Raw genomic sequence first — 16,057 nt, 5'->3', positions numbered from 1 at the left:
GAACTACATCCACTGAGCTACTTGCCCAGCTCTTTTTATTTATTTGTTTATTTTTTGAGACAGTGTCTTACTAAGCTGCTCATACTGGCCTCAAATTTATGTTCCTTTTGTCTCAGCCTCCCAAGTCATTGGGAGGCATGCACCACCATGCCTGGCCATTGTGATATTTTCCTTTAAGTCCTTTAACATATTTATAGTAGCTGCATATTTGCTAGTGTAGTTCTTATTTGCTAGTATGAACTTTTGGTCATATCAGGCTCCGTTTCTAATTATCGCCTTTTTTCCTAAGTCACCTTTTTTTTTTTTTTAAATAAAAAAATTAGTTATTTTGTGAAAGTGTTCTTCCATTGCATATTCATTCTTGAGAAATGAATTCTGTTTGCCTTCTGTTAAAAATTGTTGATTTTTATGCACACACATCATTAACCTCAAAAAGCAAATTCTGTCTCTCCTCTCATGGATCCCAGCTGAAAAGTCTTCTCTGTTTGACCCTTCTGTTACTTGGCATCTCCATTGCATCTTTTTTTTTTTTTTAATATTTTTTTAGTTGTTAATAGGTCTTTATTTATTTATATGTGGTGCTGAGAATCGAACTCAATGCTTCACACATGCCTGGCAAGTGCGCTACTGCTGAGCCACAGCTCCAGCCCTCCATTTCATCTTAATAGTTTAGGGGATAACCAAAGGTTTGGGCAACTGAGTTTACACAGTAGAATTTTGTGTATTTCTTCTGTATCTTCCTCCTTTAAGAATTCTCACTTTTCATCTGGTCTGGTAGTACCAAAGTTTTTGCTGACTCAAGCCTGTGTAACTGAAGCTTTCTGCTTGAATTCTGGCTTACTCTTTAAGGACTAGAGAATGCCTTCAGCTGGAATGCCTTATGCCCTTGAATTGTACCCCTTCAAGTTCTATTTTTCCAAGAACTGACTTCCCTCTAGTTGTGCCAGTTTTTAGTTGTTCTCTGATGCATTCAGATTGTGCATTTGTGTGTGTGTTTTATCTAGGATTTAGCACTGTTATTTGCAAAAATATTAGTAAGGTGTAAGTTACTCTACCAGTAGTGGAAGTTAATCTTTTATTTTTTGATTCTCTATTTATACAATGCTATTTGATAACTCTTTGATTTTGTACCTTCATTTATTTGGAATACTATTCATCTCACCATCTCTTATTTTACTTAACACACTCCTGATAACCTTTTAAAATCGTTTCTTACATCTTTTACTTTGCACACCCTCTGATAGAATTTTTTTTTTTTTTTTTTGCACGCCTTGATACCTTGCTGAATCCTGTACATACAATTTATTAGATAACTCTTCTTGAAGGCAGGGGTTTTGGGTTTTGTTTTTTGGAACCAGGGATTGAACTCAGGAGCACTCGACAATTGAGCCACATCTCCAGCCCTATTTTGTATGTTGTATTTTTTATTTAGAGACAGGATCTTACTGAGTTGCTGAGGCTGACTTTGAACTTGTTTGTGATCCTCCTGTCTTAGCCTCTAGAGCCACTGGAATTACAGGCGTGTGCCACCACACCCAGCTTAGGCGTTTTGTTTTATTGGATATTTGCTGATACAACACTGGCTGAAAGAATGAAAGTTCATTTTTTTTTTTTTTAACTCTTCAAAATACGTTTTCTTTAAAGTGCTTCTCATTTCCTTCCCTAAAAATCCCTTGTTAAAGAGTTTTAAACTTGTAGTTACTTTGTGACTTTACAGAAATGTTATTTTTTCCTCCTACCCTTCTGGTTCATTTTTAATTAGACATTTCTGGTGCTGGAAAATAAAGCTTGATTTAGTCTTACTACAGTGTAGACATATGTCAAAATATAACACTGTACCATAATAAATATTTATAATTATCATTTGTAAAAATTAATAAAGTTTAAAAAATTTACAATGAAGGGAAATGTTTCAAGAAAACAAAACATTTTGAATATAAAGGACTTTGATTTTTAATTAGGTGACATTTTACATCTTCCATAAAACTGGATTTTTGTGTAGAATTAATATTTGATTTAAAAGTCCTTTCTCTCATTGTTGAATTGATTACTTGTTACTCTGACTTCAAGAGGATAAGAAGCTTAGTAAAATATTTTAATAATTTTCTGAAGTCAAAGTTACTTATGGTAGCCTGAAAGTAAATTGACTTATCAGACATTAGTAAATTAATTTTTTAAAGAAGTCTCTTGAAAAAAAATATATGGTCTTGGGGATTGAATCCAGGTACACTCTACCATTCAGCTATATTCCCAGCCCTTCTAATTTTTTATTTTCAGACATGATCTTGCCAAGTTGCCCAGGCTGGCTTCAAACTTGCAATGCCCCTCCCTCAACCTCACAAGTAGCTGGGATTTTTAGGAGTGTGCCACTGCACCCAATTAAGGAAGTCTGTTTTTTAAAAAAAATATTTATTTTTTAGTTGGACACAATATATTTTTATGTGGTGCTGAGGATAGAACCCAGGGCATCATACGTGCTAGGCAAGTGCTCTACTGCTGAGCCACAACCCCAGCCCCAAAGAAGTCTGTTTGGGAAAAAAAAAAAAAAAAAAAAAAATTGTCCTTTAAATGAAATTTAGTGGGGCTGGTGATGTAGCCCAGTGGTAGAGCAGTTGCCTAGCCTGCTGGAGGTCCTGGATTTGATCTCCAGCACTGTATGCGTATGTGCATGCATAAATAGAGAGATCAATCCATGGATCAATCAATCAAACTTGGCCTGTTTTGCTTCAGAAACTGGAGTTTTTTTTTTTTCCTAGTCTTTGACATTGCTTCATTCAGCTTTTTAATCATTTTAATACTTCATTTTTTATTTTTCACAGGTTTCGTTATATTATCCTAAAACAGAAGTTTTTAGAAGCTTTATGTGTTAACAATGCAATGTCAGCAGAAGATGAACCCCAGCATGTAAGATTTTTATTCCTGAAGGTTTGCTCCATAGTCTTGTTTTCAGTCATAAGTATTTTATTTACTAAAACAAGATTATTATCACAGGTTTTCAAAGTATTTATGAGATGGGATGGGGCAAGATTTGCTGTTTTGCAAATGCTGTACTTTAAATCTGTAGTGCTTCTAAAGTGTTCCATGATTTAAGACAAGATAATATGTGAACAACTGACTAGTTGAGGAGCTTGTGTTCCTCTTTTGTTTAAGGTAAGTTAGATAGCAGTAGATGTTTGACTTGATAACTTGTCATCACTTCTTTTCTTTTTATAGAAGTGGATTGGTTATGTTTACTTCCTTTTTCTGCCTTTTTAGTATTTCCTTTGATCCCGAGGTAGTTTTTTTCAAAATGTTGTTTGTGTGTGTGTGTGTGTGTGAGAGAGAGAGAGAGACTATTTAAATTCAACAGTATTAAATTCATTTTGACTAGAAAAAAACAAAATTTGAAGTTTTAATATTAGTATTGTCACATCCAAGCCAAGTACACTTTTATCAAGTTCCAGTAAGCATTCATTGAATTAAACTGTCTTAGTCCACTTGGGCTGCTAAACAAAATACAGTCAACTGAGTGGCTTATGTACAACAGAAATTTATTTTTCACAGTTCTGGAAGCTGGGAATTCCAAAATCAAGGTGCTGGCAGTTCAACATATGTTGAGGGCTTGCTCTCTGGTTTATAGGTAGCACCTTCTAACTGTATTCTCACATGGTTGAAGAGACTAACTTGCTCTTCCTGGGGTTTCTCTAGCTCTTTTTAAACAATTTCCTTGTAATGCTGGGGCTTGAATTCAGTACTTCTCAATCATAGAGTTACACTCCTAGTCTTGGTCTTTTTTTTTATAAGGATATTAATCTCATCAGTAATGGATGAACCTTCATGGCCTAATCCTTTCTCAAAGACTCCACCCTCTTAATATCATCACCTTGGGGTTTAGGATTTCAAGAAATGAATTTGGTGGGGACACAGACATTCAGACCAAAGCAAAGATCAAACAATATTAAAGTGGAAGTTTCATGTATAATAGAAAAATGTCTGCCAGATAATGATGTGTGTGGGGGAGAAACACTGAGACATTAATCCAGAGACCTCTTTTTTTAACATTATTAATTGGTGTATTATAATTATACATTATCCCACTGTACGTAATAGTGGGATTTTAATTGTAAATTATAATTTTACATATATAATATAAATCATTAATATAATATTTTTTATACATATATATATATATATATATATATATGATTCATTGTGGTATATTCATACATGAACATAGCATAAAGGAGACATAACTTTTATTCTGTCTTTGTCATTAATCAACTGAATTACCTTGATTAAATCTCCATCTTAATTTTTCCTATATGTAAGATTGGGAGACTGGACTAGGTAAGCTCTGAGATACCTGTCATAATTTATCTCTCAGCTAAGCTTCCTTTTAGTCTATCTTTACTATTTTTTTGTAGTAAATCAACTGTTTAAATGTTTCCTTTTTCTGGTTTGATTTCTTTCCCCTTGCAAATTTGCCCTAAGGCAAGTTGGAACTAAGAAAATGGTTATTTTATCTTTTGTTATTTAGATAAGCCAAATAAAAGACTTTTTAAACAAGCAAATATTAGCATGCTTTAGTTTTCACTTCTGAAAAAACTCAGTTTTTCTTACCTTGAAAAAGTTATACATCTGAAAATGACAATTTTTTTTAAACAATTTTTAGTTATACATGGATTTAATAACCCCCTTCTCTTCAAAGCAAGGGCACAGGGGATTACTTTTGGCATAATCTTAAGAGTCAGAGGAGGGTTACTGAACATTTTTCTTGACTCAAAGGACAGGTGTATGGCATAAAATGATTAAATCGGCAATGACATTCAAAGTTGTTACTCATATAAAGCTAGCATCTGTCTGATTCATCACTCCTCCCTGTTAGCCAGACAATTAAGTGTAACAAAGCCTTTGAAGAAAAACTAAATTAAGGTTTTATGAAGGGTGTGCTTTTGTGGGGCCTGAGAATCGCTAGATTTGTTTTACCAAAAGGTAAAGAAAGTAAAAGGGTAAATACAAAGAGGCTCACACTTAAAAATGCACAATAAAATTAAACTCTACCTTTAAGATATGTGTATGAGGTTTTACTTTGTTATTCAATTCACATCACATCACACCTGCTTGAAATACCATTTTATTTTAAACACATTTATTCGGCTAGAAAATTTAAGAGTTGGGTTTTGGTTAGTTATTCCCTTTCTGACAAACAGTATCAAAATAAAAATGTTAACTAAGTGATAGGAATTTTTATGCCTGGCTTAAGATAAATTAGTGACTCTGTTGGATAACAGTACTACACTTGGAGTGCATGGTTCTGAAAATTTCACTTCCACCAAGTTACTTATTAGATTCAATTTCTCCTTATGTAAAATGGGGCCATGTGCCTCATTTTCCTATGTCTGTAAGTTGATGATAAAGGAGAAGTTATATAATTATTATGTTTTATTTCAACAAACACAATGCTGTTACAAGTCCAATGATCTGAACCTAAGATTTATACTTACTAACATTGCTGAAAACATGCATCTAAACAAACAGCAATTGTAATCACAGTCTTATAGATCTTTATTATTCAACTTATTTATCTAAAGCTCTATTTACTTTAAAAGTCTTAATTAGTCAGTATTTAATACTGTGGATCCAGTATTTTCTTCTCAGCATCCATCTCTTTACTCTCTGCCCCCAAACCCTTGTCAGGCCAATGTACCACTCATCAATCCTGGTGACTGCAAAACTTTTATGTGGTGCTGAGGATTGAACACAGTGCCTCACATGTGGGAGGCAAGTGCTCTGTCTCTGAGCCACACCCCAGCCGCCTGAAAATGATAATTTAAAACCTGAATTAGAGCACTAATTTATGGATAAAAGTTTGATGTGCTAATTAATCAAATTATTCTTTTTATTTTTGTTGTTGAACACATTTTGTTTCCTTAGTTGAAAATGGTTACACATCTACAAATTGTATGTGTATTCTATTACCTCAGAAATTATCTTTTATATTCTTTTTCAGATTTCATATTTTACTTTTTATGGTGATTTTATATATATGCATATATATTTCCTCTTTTTATAGTTATCATTTGTATATATTTTTTTTTACAGTTGGAATTTACCATGCAAGAAGCTGTGCAGTGTTTACATGCTCTAGAAGAGTACTGTCCCTCTAAAGATGACTATAGCAAGCTCTGTTTACTTTTGACTTTGCCTCGTCTGACAAATCATGCTGAGTTTAAGGATTGGAATCCTAGCACTGCACGAGTTCACTGTTTCGAAGAGGCTTGTGTCATGGTTGCAGAATTCATCCCTGCTGACAGGAAGCTAAGTGAGGCTGGTTTTAAAGCAAGTAACAATCGTTTATTTCAGCTTGTGATGAAGGGCCTGCTTTATGAATGCTGTGTAGAATTTTGTCAGAGTAAAGCAACTGGAGAAGAAATTACAGAAAGTGAAGTACTTCTTGGCATCGACCTCCTATGTGGTAATGGTTGTGATGATTTGGATCTAAGTTTATTGTCATGGCTTCAGAATCTCCCTTCTTCTGTCTTTTCTTGTGCTTTTGAACAGAAAATGCTTAATATTCATGTTGACAAACTTCTGAAACCTACAAAAGCTGCATATGCTGATCTTTTGACTCCTCTCATCAGCAAACTTTCTCCATATCCATCATCCCCAATGAGAAGACCTCAATCAGCTGATGCGTATATGACCCGCTCTCTTAATCCTGCTTTAGATGGCCTCACTTGTGGACTAACTAGTCATGATAAGAGGATCTCAGATCTTGGGAACAAAACTTCTCCAATGTCACACTCCTTTGCTAACTTCCATTATCCAGGGGTACAAAACCTCAGTAGAAGTCTCATGCTTGAGAATACAGAATGTCACAGTATTTATGAGGAATCCCCTGAGCGGTAAGCAATTATTCATAAAAATTAGGAAATCTCTGTGTTATTGTTTTTTGTTCATGTGTGTGTTTCTTAATGTGCAAGTCCCTTGAAAGTTAGTCCTTAAAACTTTAGAAAGGGTTTAAAATTCAGATAATTAAAAGAAGAGAAAATTTTTATAAGAGAAAAATTTTTATTTTCAACCTACTCTTTTACTGGCTATGAAGGCAATATGTGTTATGAAGAAAATTTGGAAACTACAGTGAAGTAATAGTATTGAGATTAAAATTCTACAGTCTTACACTTAGATGACCAGTTCTTTTTAAATTTTTCTATGAATACTTTTTTTAGATTGGGAATATAATGTATGTTTTCATTTAATTTTCTTTTTTCATTTGAAAGATCATGAATTTTTTTTAATATTATTAAACATTTTTTTGGGAAGTGGTATTGGAGATTGAACTCAGGGGCACTCAACCACTGAGCCACATTCCCTGGCACTGTTTTGTATTGTATTTAGAGACAGGGTCTCACTGAGTTGCTCAGTGCCTCATTGCTGAGGCTGGCTTTGAATTCGTGATCCTCCTGCTTCAGCCTCCTGAACTGCTGGGATTATAGGCTGCACAACTGTACCTGGCTTGTTAAACATTCTTGAGATCCGTGATTAATAAGTATGCAGTATTCTATTGTAAAACTACATCATAACAATTGCTTATTGGTTTATTTTGGGGGGAGGTGCTGGGGATGGAACCCAGGGCCTCACACACATGCTAGGCATACTCTCTTGCTGAACTATACCTCCAACCCTTGATTCCTTATTGTAGAGCATCTGGTTGTTTACTGTAAGTGTTACTGTAGTGAATAACTATCTACATAGAACTCTGATTATTTCCCTTTGCCCTTCTATTAGTGATTCTTCATACATATGAAAGAAATGTTAAAGGTACCACTCAGTGTACCTAGCATGAATTAGCATCTCCTGATTAGCAATTATTTAGTTCATGGTTTAGGAAACTTTCTGTCTTGCTTTTACTGGGAACCTACTGGAACATGTAGATGGTTTTCTGTACCCCAGTGTTAGTACTGTGGAAATACTAGTATTGACTGCAACAAATTTATTTCACAAAAGAGCATAAAAATCTTTTTATATTACATAGGATAGTTGCAACATTCTTTGTGGAGAAAGGAGCACTGGACTCAGAATTTGTTTAACCCAGTAAGTCCAAAGTTTTCAGTTCTGGTAAACATAGTAAATGTACCTTAAGTGGTATATTTGTTGTTCTATTTAAGTTTTTATAGGTGTTCCACATCTAGAACAATGGAACAAAAAGGTTTTATTAGAGCAAGTGGAGGTCTTTAGGTAAGGGATCAGACATATAGGGTAAATATATAGGAAAGCATTTTCTGTTAATAGCTGTGAAATTGTAGAGGAAAGGGTTGCGATACTTTCTCTAATCTTTTTTTAAAGAAAGGCAGGAGTAATCTACCTAGGATCAGTTAAGTGAGGGATTTCCTGATTGCCAGGGTGATTTGGTAACTTACTGCTCTGTATTTCATACTTGAAAGATAAAGATGAGGCTGGGATTGTAGCTCAGTGGTAGAGTGCTTGCCTAGCACGTGTGAGGCCCTGGGTTTGATACTCAGCACCACATTAAAAAAAATAAAGTTAAAAAAAATAAAGATGATATTTAGGGATGAAAATGGATGATAATAATTTTATATTTGTATATTCTGTTTAAATCCTAAAGGAATGTGGGGCTTGAGTATTTGTAGAGATTATTTTAAACTTTTCCTGGCCTTCCCTTTTAGAGAAAACTTGCATCATCTGGAATGCTGGGCTTCAATTCTGAGGGAATTGCTGATATTCTTCTGTGTATTTAAAGTGACACAAGCTTCTTAGTCAGAAAAGCAATGACGTGTTTGGATTTTTGCATCAGTAGGATTGTCTGTATAGAGAGAAAGCATGCACAAAAATCTAGCAAAATCTGACTGTATGTGTGATATTTCTTATATAAAGAAAGTAGTAGAAATGGAGGAATGTCTGAATAAAGATAGAAATAGTGTATAAGTTACCAGACCATTATAAAAAGAGAAAATGTGACATGTCAAAAAGTGATTCATGTTATCAGCTAAATAGTAGCAATAATTCAGAGAATATTTGTCATGCCCCTGAAATTGGAAATTTGTGAGGAAAAAATGGTATGGAATAACGAATAGAACATGGCCTTTGAAGTCAGACTTGGGTTTGAGTTCTGCCATTTAGCTATGTGACCTTGGGGAAGAAACTTAGTCTCTGAGTCTCCAAATATTTCCTCTATATAAAAGGATGTGGACTTGTAAAATGAGAAAAATCCCCCTCCTAGAGGGGGAGGCATATGAGTGGTGCTCAATAAATATAAATGTCTTCCTTTCAGAGCTCATAGTCTTGTTATGGCAGTGTGTGAGAAGTACTGCTAATGAAATGATGTGGGAGAGCTATTGTGCTGTGGATAAAGTATAAAAATTTACTTTGAAACAAGTTAATTTATAAAACTAAGGTATAATTTTTAAAATATTGGAAAACTTGATTAGATTATTGTGTTAAAACTGACACATGAAGAGACTCCTACTTGTGTTACTTTTGTTAATATTTGTTTGAAGCTAGTATCCATTTAAAAATTATTTTGAGGATTTAATATGTGCTGACACCCAGACTACATATCCCAGGTACATATCCCAGACTACATACCTGGAATACGATGATTAAATTACTATGGTAAACAAGAAAATAAAACAGCAAAGAAAGATTTTAAGGGAACGGTGGTGTTTTGTAAGGATATCTTTTCACTTGAACAGAAATAAACTCAAAACAGAGAAAATCAGTTGAAATATGTAAGCTTTGGCTATTCAATGTTATGGTCTCAAAATTGAAGTGTTTTCCAGCTTGAGCTAGCACTGGATTTAGAGTCTGAAGACTGAGTTCAAGCTCTAGTCCTATTTACTAGCTTTGCAATTTTTGGAAAAATCACTTGTTTTTTGAATTTGTGAGAGTTATAACCTATGCCACAGTTATTATGCAAGTTAAGTAAGATGATGATGTTATATATAAATTGGAAAATTAAATGAAGTGTTACTTTATGAAGATTCATTAATTATCCTCTTTATAACTAATAACTCTTTATAAATTCTATTATATAGACCTAAAAAGGGACTTATGATCATTAGGAATTTACAGCACAGTCTGGTAATGAAAATTCTTACCAGGTCTTTCTGGAGGTGTGTTGTCTGTATGTTCAGGTACTCAGGAGTACAGGCTCCTATCTAAAGAGCATCTTTGTGCTATTGACTCATCCAGCTTTGCTTTCTTAATCCCACTCTGTATTTTGATTGTTTTACATACTTCCATCTGGATAGGCCATTATGAGACTACTTTAAAATCAAATTCCTTGAAGGCAGAGATAATTTTACTTTTGTAGTTGTTCCTCTGGTGCTTTGTACCAATAGGTAATCTGTGTAAATAACTGGTATTCATCCATAGATGAAGTATTAAAATTTTTAAACAGAGTAGCTATGAAAATTCAAAATTGTTAATGTTTTGGAAGAATATTAGAGACAGCCTAACATGAAGTTTATGATTAGTATACATTAAAAATATTGAAAAATATGTTTTGTTTTTATGTTAAGCATAAATAGACCAAAGAAAGCCTTTTAATAAAATTTTTAAAACTTTGTAGAGACTAGGAAAAGAGTATGTGCTTGGATAATAAAATCACAGCTTTATATTTCATGAAGAGAATATAGGCATTAGATCATCCATCTTATCCAGTTTAGAGATGAAGTTCAGCCACAGAGAATCTAAGTAACTTTCCCAAGACCATACAACTGATTATCCTCCTTGTGTAATGAAGTGGGGTTCCTTCATTAAACACATGTTCTATCCAGAGCAAGTGGTGTGCACCTATCATTCCAGTTACTCAGGAAGCCAAGGCAGAAAGATCACTTGAGCTTAGGCATTTGAGATGAGCCGGGCAATACAATGAGACTCTATCTAAAAAAGAAAAGAAAAATACTCCTCCCTAAAAACACATTCTTTTTTTAAAATCCTTTTTTTTTTTTTTTTTTGTAGTTTACTTAAGGGAAGAAAGTAAGATAAAAAATTTATCTTTTATGCAGTTGATAAGCACTTATATTAAATATTCATTTTTTTAAGAATTAAAATTTCTCTAAAATTTATGTTTCTTCACTCCCATCTGTGTCTCCCCCCGCCCTCTCCGCATCTTTTTGGAAAGAAGTGATACACCCGTAGAGGCACAGCAACCTATCAGTGGTGAAGTCTTGGGCCAGAGTTCAGTTTCAGAAAAAGAGCCTGCAAATGGAGCACAGAATCCAGGACCAGCTAAGCAAGAAAAAAATGAGGTAATATTTATTACACCTAATAACTATCATTTCTGAGGTAATATTTACTATACCAAATAATTATTCTCTTTGTATAAATTTTAAAAGAATTTTCTGCTATTTGGGAAAAGGAGAGAGAGATCTAGACATATTATTGGCTCATTTTCTTTCCTCTTCCCAAAGAATGTATGGTATATTTAGCTTCCATTGTGTATTTTATAATGTTTTTAACAGACGAATTTATTAAAAATATAAAATACTGTAGTCACTATTATTCTTAAATATTTTAGGACTCAAATAATTGAATTTACCTTAAATGTCACTAGTTTGCACTTGAACGGCATTACTCTACATTTTACTTACTAAATTTTTTTTGTTTTGTTTTGTACTAGGAATTGAACCCAGGGGCACTTTACCACTGAGCTACATCCCTCAGCTCTTCTATTCTCATTTATTTATTTATTTGGTACCAGGGATTGAACCGGGGGTGTGGGGGAACATTTAACTACTGGGCCATATCCCCAGCCTTTTTAATTATTCATTTTGAGACAGGGTCTTCCTGAATTGCTTAGGACCTCACTAAGTTGCTAAAGCTGGCCTTGAATTTGCAAATCCTCCTGTCTTAGCCTGAGTTGCAGGGATTGCATGCTGTGGGCCATTGTGCCTGTCAATAATAAGATCTAATGAACAAAAAAATAAATATTTATAATTCAGAATAATACTTTTATCTAGGTCTAAGGAAAAGAAACAAACACATGCAATTTGGAAAAGAAGAGGTAAAACTATTTCTATTCATTGATGACATGGTCCTAAGTCTAAGGTTCCAGGTTATTTTTCTTTGGTGTTTTTGAAAAGAAATTGTATTTGAAGTGAATTTTATTTCTTTTTTTGTCTTTTTGTGCCACTGGGGATTGAACCCACAGATGCTTTACCAGTTAGCTATATTCCCACCCCTTTTTATTTTTTGAGACAGGATCTACCTGAGTAGCCGAGGGTGGCCTCGAATTTTTGATCCTCCTATCCCATCCAGCAGCCTCCCAAGTCACTGATATTATAGACACGCACCACCACACCAAGCTTGAGAAGAGAATTTATACAGCATGCCACATCGAAACAGTTGTTAATTGATTTTAATAAGTTGAATAATTTTTTTTTATTAAATGCTAAGAATGAAGTTAGAGGACTGGGAATGTAGCTCAGTGGTAGTGTTTGCCTAGCATGCATGAGGCCCTAGGTTCAATCCCCAGCCACATACACACACACACATATACACACACGAAAGCAGAGAAAATCATAGATAGAATCAATAAAACCAAAAGTTAGTTCTTTGAAAATATTAATTTAAAAAACTGACAAATCTTTAGCTAGAGTGACTAAAGAAAAAAGAGAAGACAACTACAATCAGAAATGAAGCTATGTACATTACAACTGACCATGTAATAATAAAAGTGATTATAATTATAAATTATTTTGACTAATATAAAACAATCAGATAACCTATATGAAATGGTTAAATTACTTAAACTGGTTCGAGAAAAAAAACAGAAAATTTCAGCATACCTATAACTAGTAAAGAGAGGGATCAGTAATTAAAATCCTCCCAACAGATAAAAATATAATTTCAGATGGCTCTACTGGTAAGATCTACTAGACATTTAAGGAAGAGCTGGACATTTGTGTATGTATGTGTGTCACCAGTATTTCTCAAATTCTTCCAAAAATTTAGAAAAGAAGGAAACACTTCTAACTCATTTCATGAGGCTCCCATAAAGACAGATAAAGACATCATAAGAAGCTGGGTGCAGTGGGGCACACCTGTAATCCAGTTGAGGCTGAGGCAGGAGGATCGAGAGTTCAAAGCCAGCCGCAGCAACTGCAAGGCACTAAGCAACTCAGTGAGACCCTGTCTCTAAATAAAATACAAAAAAAGGGCTGGTAGGCCTGGGGTTGTAGCTCATTGGTACAATGCTTGCATTATATGGGCTTGATTTCCTCACCACATATGAATAAATTTAAAAAAAATAAAGGTCCATCAACAACTAAAAAAAATTTTAAAAAAGGGGGGGCTGGGGGTGTGGATCAGTGGTTGAGTACTCCTGAGTTCAATCCCCTGTACCAAAAAAAAAAAAGAAATTTACATATCAATAATAATCTTCTGAGCTGGGGATGTGGCTCAAGCGGTAGTGGTAGCGCACTCGCCTGGCATGCGTGCGGCCCGGGTTCCATCCTCAGCACCACATACAAACAAACATGTTGTGTCTGCCGAAAACTAAAAAATAAATATTAAAAAAGTTCTCTCTCTCTCTCTCTTTCTCTCTCTCTCTCTGAAAAAAATAATAATCTTCTATCCTAATTGAAGAAAATCAATGTAATATATTATACTAATAGAATTAAGGAAAAAAGCCACATGATTATCTCAGTTGATGTATTTGGCAAAATTCAACACTTTCCTCATGATAAAAACTTTCAAGAAACCAGGATTAGAGGGAATTTCCTCAGAATGGTAAAGGGTATTTATGAAATACCCACAACTAACGTGCTTAGTAGTGAAAGACTGAGGGCTTTCCCACTAGGATCAGGAACAACAACAACAATGCCTTCTTTCACCACTGCTGTTCGACGCTGCTGTTGGAAATATATTATTGGAATTTCTAGCCAGAACAATTAGACAAGGAAAAGAAACAAAACACATCCATATTGGAAAAGAAGAGGTAAAACTATGTCTATTCATTGATGACATGTTCCTATACATAGAAAATCCTAAGGATGGACTGAGGTTGTAGCTCAGCAGTAGAGCACTCGCCTAGCATGTTTGAGGCCCTGGGTTCCATCCTCAGCACCACATAAAAATAAATAAAGGTATAGTGTCCAACTACAACTAAAAAATAAATATTAAAAAAAATCCTAAGGAATTAGCAAGGAAGCTAATAAATTGAGCAAAGTTGCATAGTAGAAGACCCACACAGAGAAATCATTTATATTTCTACATACAAGCTATGAATTTTTTGAAAAGCAAATAAAGCAGCAATTTATTTATATAAACATGTAAAAAGATAAAATACTTGGAAATAAATTAAACCAAAGAGGTTAAAGACCTATATGTTGAAAACTATAAAACTGTTGAGCCATGGGTGGCACCTGCCTATAATCCCAGTGACTTAGAAGGCTAAGGTAGGTGGATTGCAAGTTCAAGGCCAGGCTTGGCAATTTAGCAAGACCCTGTCTCAAAATTTTAAAAAATTAAAATAAAAAAGGTCTGGGATTGTAGTTCAATGGTAGAGCACCCCTGGGTTAAATCCCCTGTACCACAAAAACAAAGAAACAAAACATTGCTGAAAGCTATTTAAGAAGATCTAAGATATCCCATGTTCATAGACAGGAAGATTTAATATTGTTAAGATGTCAATACCAGCTGCACAGTGAATTACAGGTAATCCCTGTAATCTGAGCAATTTGAGAGGCTGAGACAGGATTTTAAATTCAAGGTCAGCCTCAGCAACTTAGACCCTGTCTCAAAAAATAATAATAATAATAATTTTGGGATGTAGTTCATTAAAAATGCACTCCTGGGTTCAATCCCCAGTACCCCAAATCAAAGACTTCAATACCCAGTGAAATCTGCAAGTACAATATATTCCTCATAAAAATTCTGTAGTTTCTTTTTCAATAGTGGACAAACTTGATGCTCAAATTCATATTGAATTGTAAGGGGTCCAAATAACCAACAATCCCCTTCCCCCTTTGGGGTTAAACCCAGGGCTCACACATGTTTGGCAAAGTTCTGTATGCCTAGCCCTTTTTAATTTTATTTTGGGACAGGTTTTATTATGTTATCCAGGCTGGCCTTGAATTTATGATCCTCCTGCCTCAGCCTGGTAAGTAGCTGGGAGAACAGATGTGAACCACTGCACCTAGCCAAAACAGTCTTGAAAAAGAACAAACTTGTGGGACTTACCCTTCATGATTCAAAGTTTGGTACAAAGCTACAGTCTTACGGTATTTGTATGAGAATAGACATCGATCAGGAGAATAAAATTGACAGTACAAAAATCTCATTCATTTATGGCCAACTGGTTTTTAGCAAGGATTCCAAGTCCATTTAATAGGGATACAATAGTCTGTTTAACAGATGGTGCTGAGATAACTGTATTTCTATGTGTAAAAGAATGAAGTTAGTGTACAAAAATTAACTCAAAATGAATCTTGTAAGAACTAAAACATAAAATTCTTTTTTTTTTTAAAGAAAGAGTGTGAGAGGGGGGGAGAGAGAGAGAGAGAGAATTTTTAAAATATATGTTTTCTAGTTTTCATCAGACACAACATCTTTGTTTGTATGTGGTGTTGAGGATCGAACCCGGGCCGCACGCATGCCAGGCGAGCGTGCTACCGCTTGAGCCACATCCCCAGCCCTAAAACATAAAATTCTTAAAAACAGATATAAATTTTTATGACCTTGGGATTTTGTAATGCATCCTTAAATATGACATGAAAAGTGTGAACAACAAAAGTAAAAATATAGCTGGGCGGCAGTGTCACATGCCTATAACCCAGTGACTGGGGAGGCTGAGGCAGCAGGATTGCAAGTTAAAGCCAGCCTCAGCAACTTAGGCTCTAAGCAACTTAACACAACCCTCTCTCAAGATAAAAAATAAAAAGGCCTAGGGATGTAGCTCAGTGGTTAAACAATCCTGGGTTCAATCTCTAGTACCAAATAAGTAAATAAATAAATGTAAATTTGACTTCATCAAAATTAAAAACTTTTGTGCATCAAAGTACACTGTTAAGAAAGTGAAAAGACAATTTACAGAATGAGAAAACTATTAACA

At 34.5% G+C, this 16,057-nt stretch overlaps 1 protein-coding gene across 10 annotated transcripts in view; it reads left to right on the top strand.

Annotated features, from left to right (window-relative positions):
* Wdr47 (WD repeat domain 47) overlaps positions 1 to 16,057 on the top strand; it is a 58,998-nt gene that overhangs the window by 17,725 nt on the left and 25,216 nt on the right. For 4 of the 10 annotated variants that reach the window (XM_048815091.1, XM_048815095.1, XM_048815092.1 and 1 more), the window contains 3 exons: positions 2,820 to 2,925; positions 6,082 to 6,884; positions 11,126 to 11,252. In XM_048815091.1, coding sequence (XP_048671048.1) covers positions 2,820 to 2,925; positions 6,082 to 6,884; positions 11,126 to 11,252 — 1,036 coding nt within the window. The remainder of the gene's footprint in view (positions 1 to 2,819; positions 2,926 to 6,081; positions 6,885 to 11,125; positions 11,253 to 16,057) is intronic. The other 6 variants (XM_048815096.1, XM_048815098.1, XM_015505112.2 and 3 more) reach the window with 3 other exon arrangements.

The sequence above is a fragment of the Marmota marmota genome, unplaced genomic scaffold (assembly GCF_001458135.2).
Source record: "Marmota marmota marmota unplaced genomic scaffold, marMar, whole genome shotgun sequence".
Classification (NCBI taxonomy): Eukaryota; Metazoa; Chordata; class Mammalia; order Rodentia; family Sciuridae; genus Marmota; species Marmota marmota.
The sequence above is the reverse complement of the archived record's forward strand: the minus strand, read 5'-3'. Positions and strand labels throughout refer to the sequence as shown.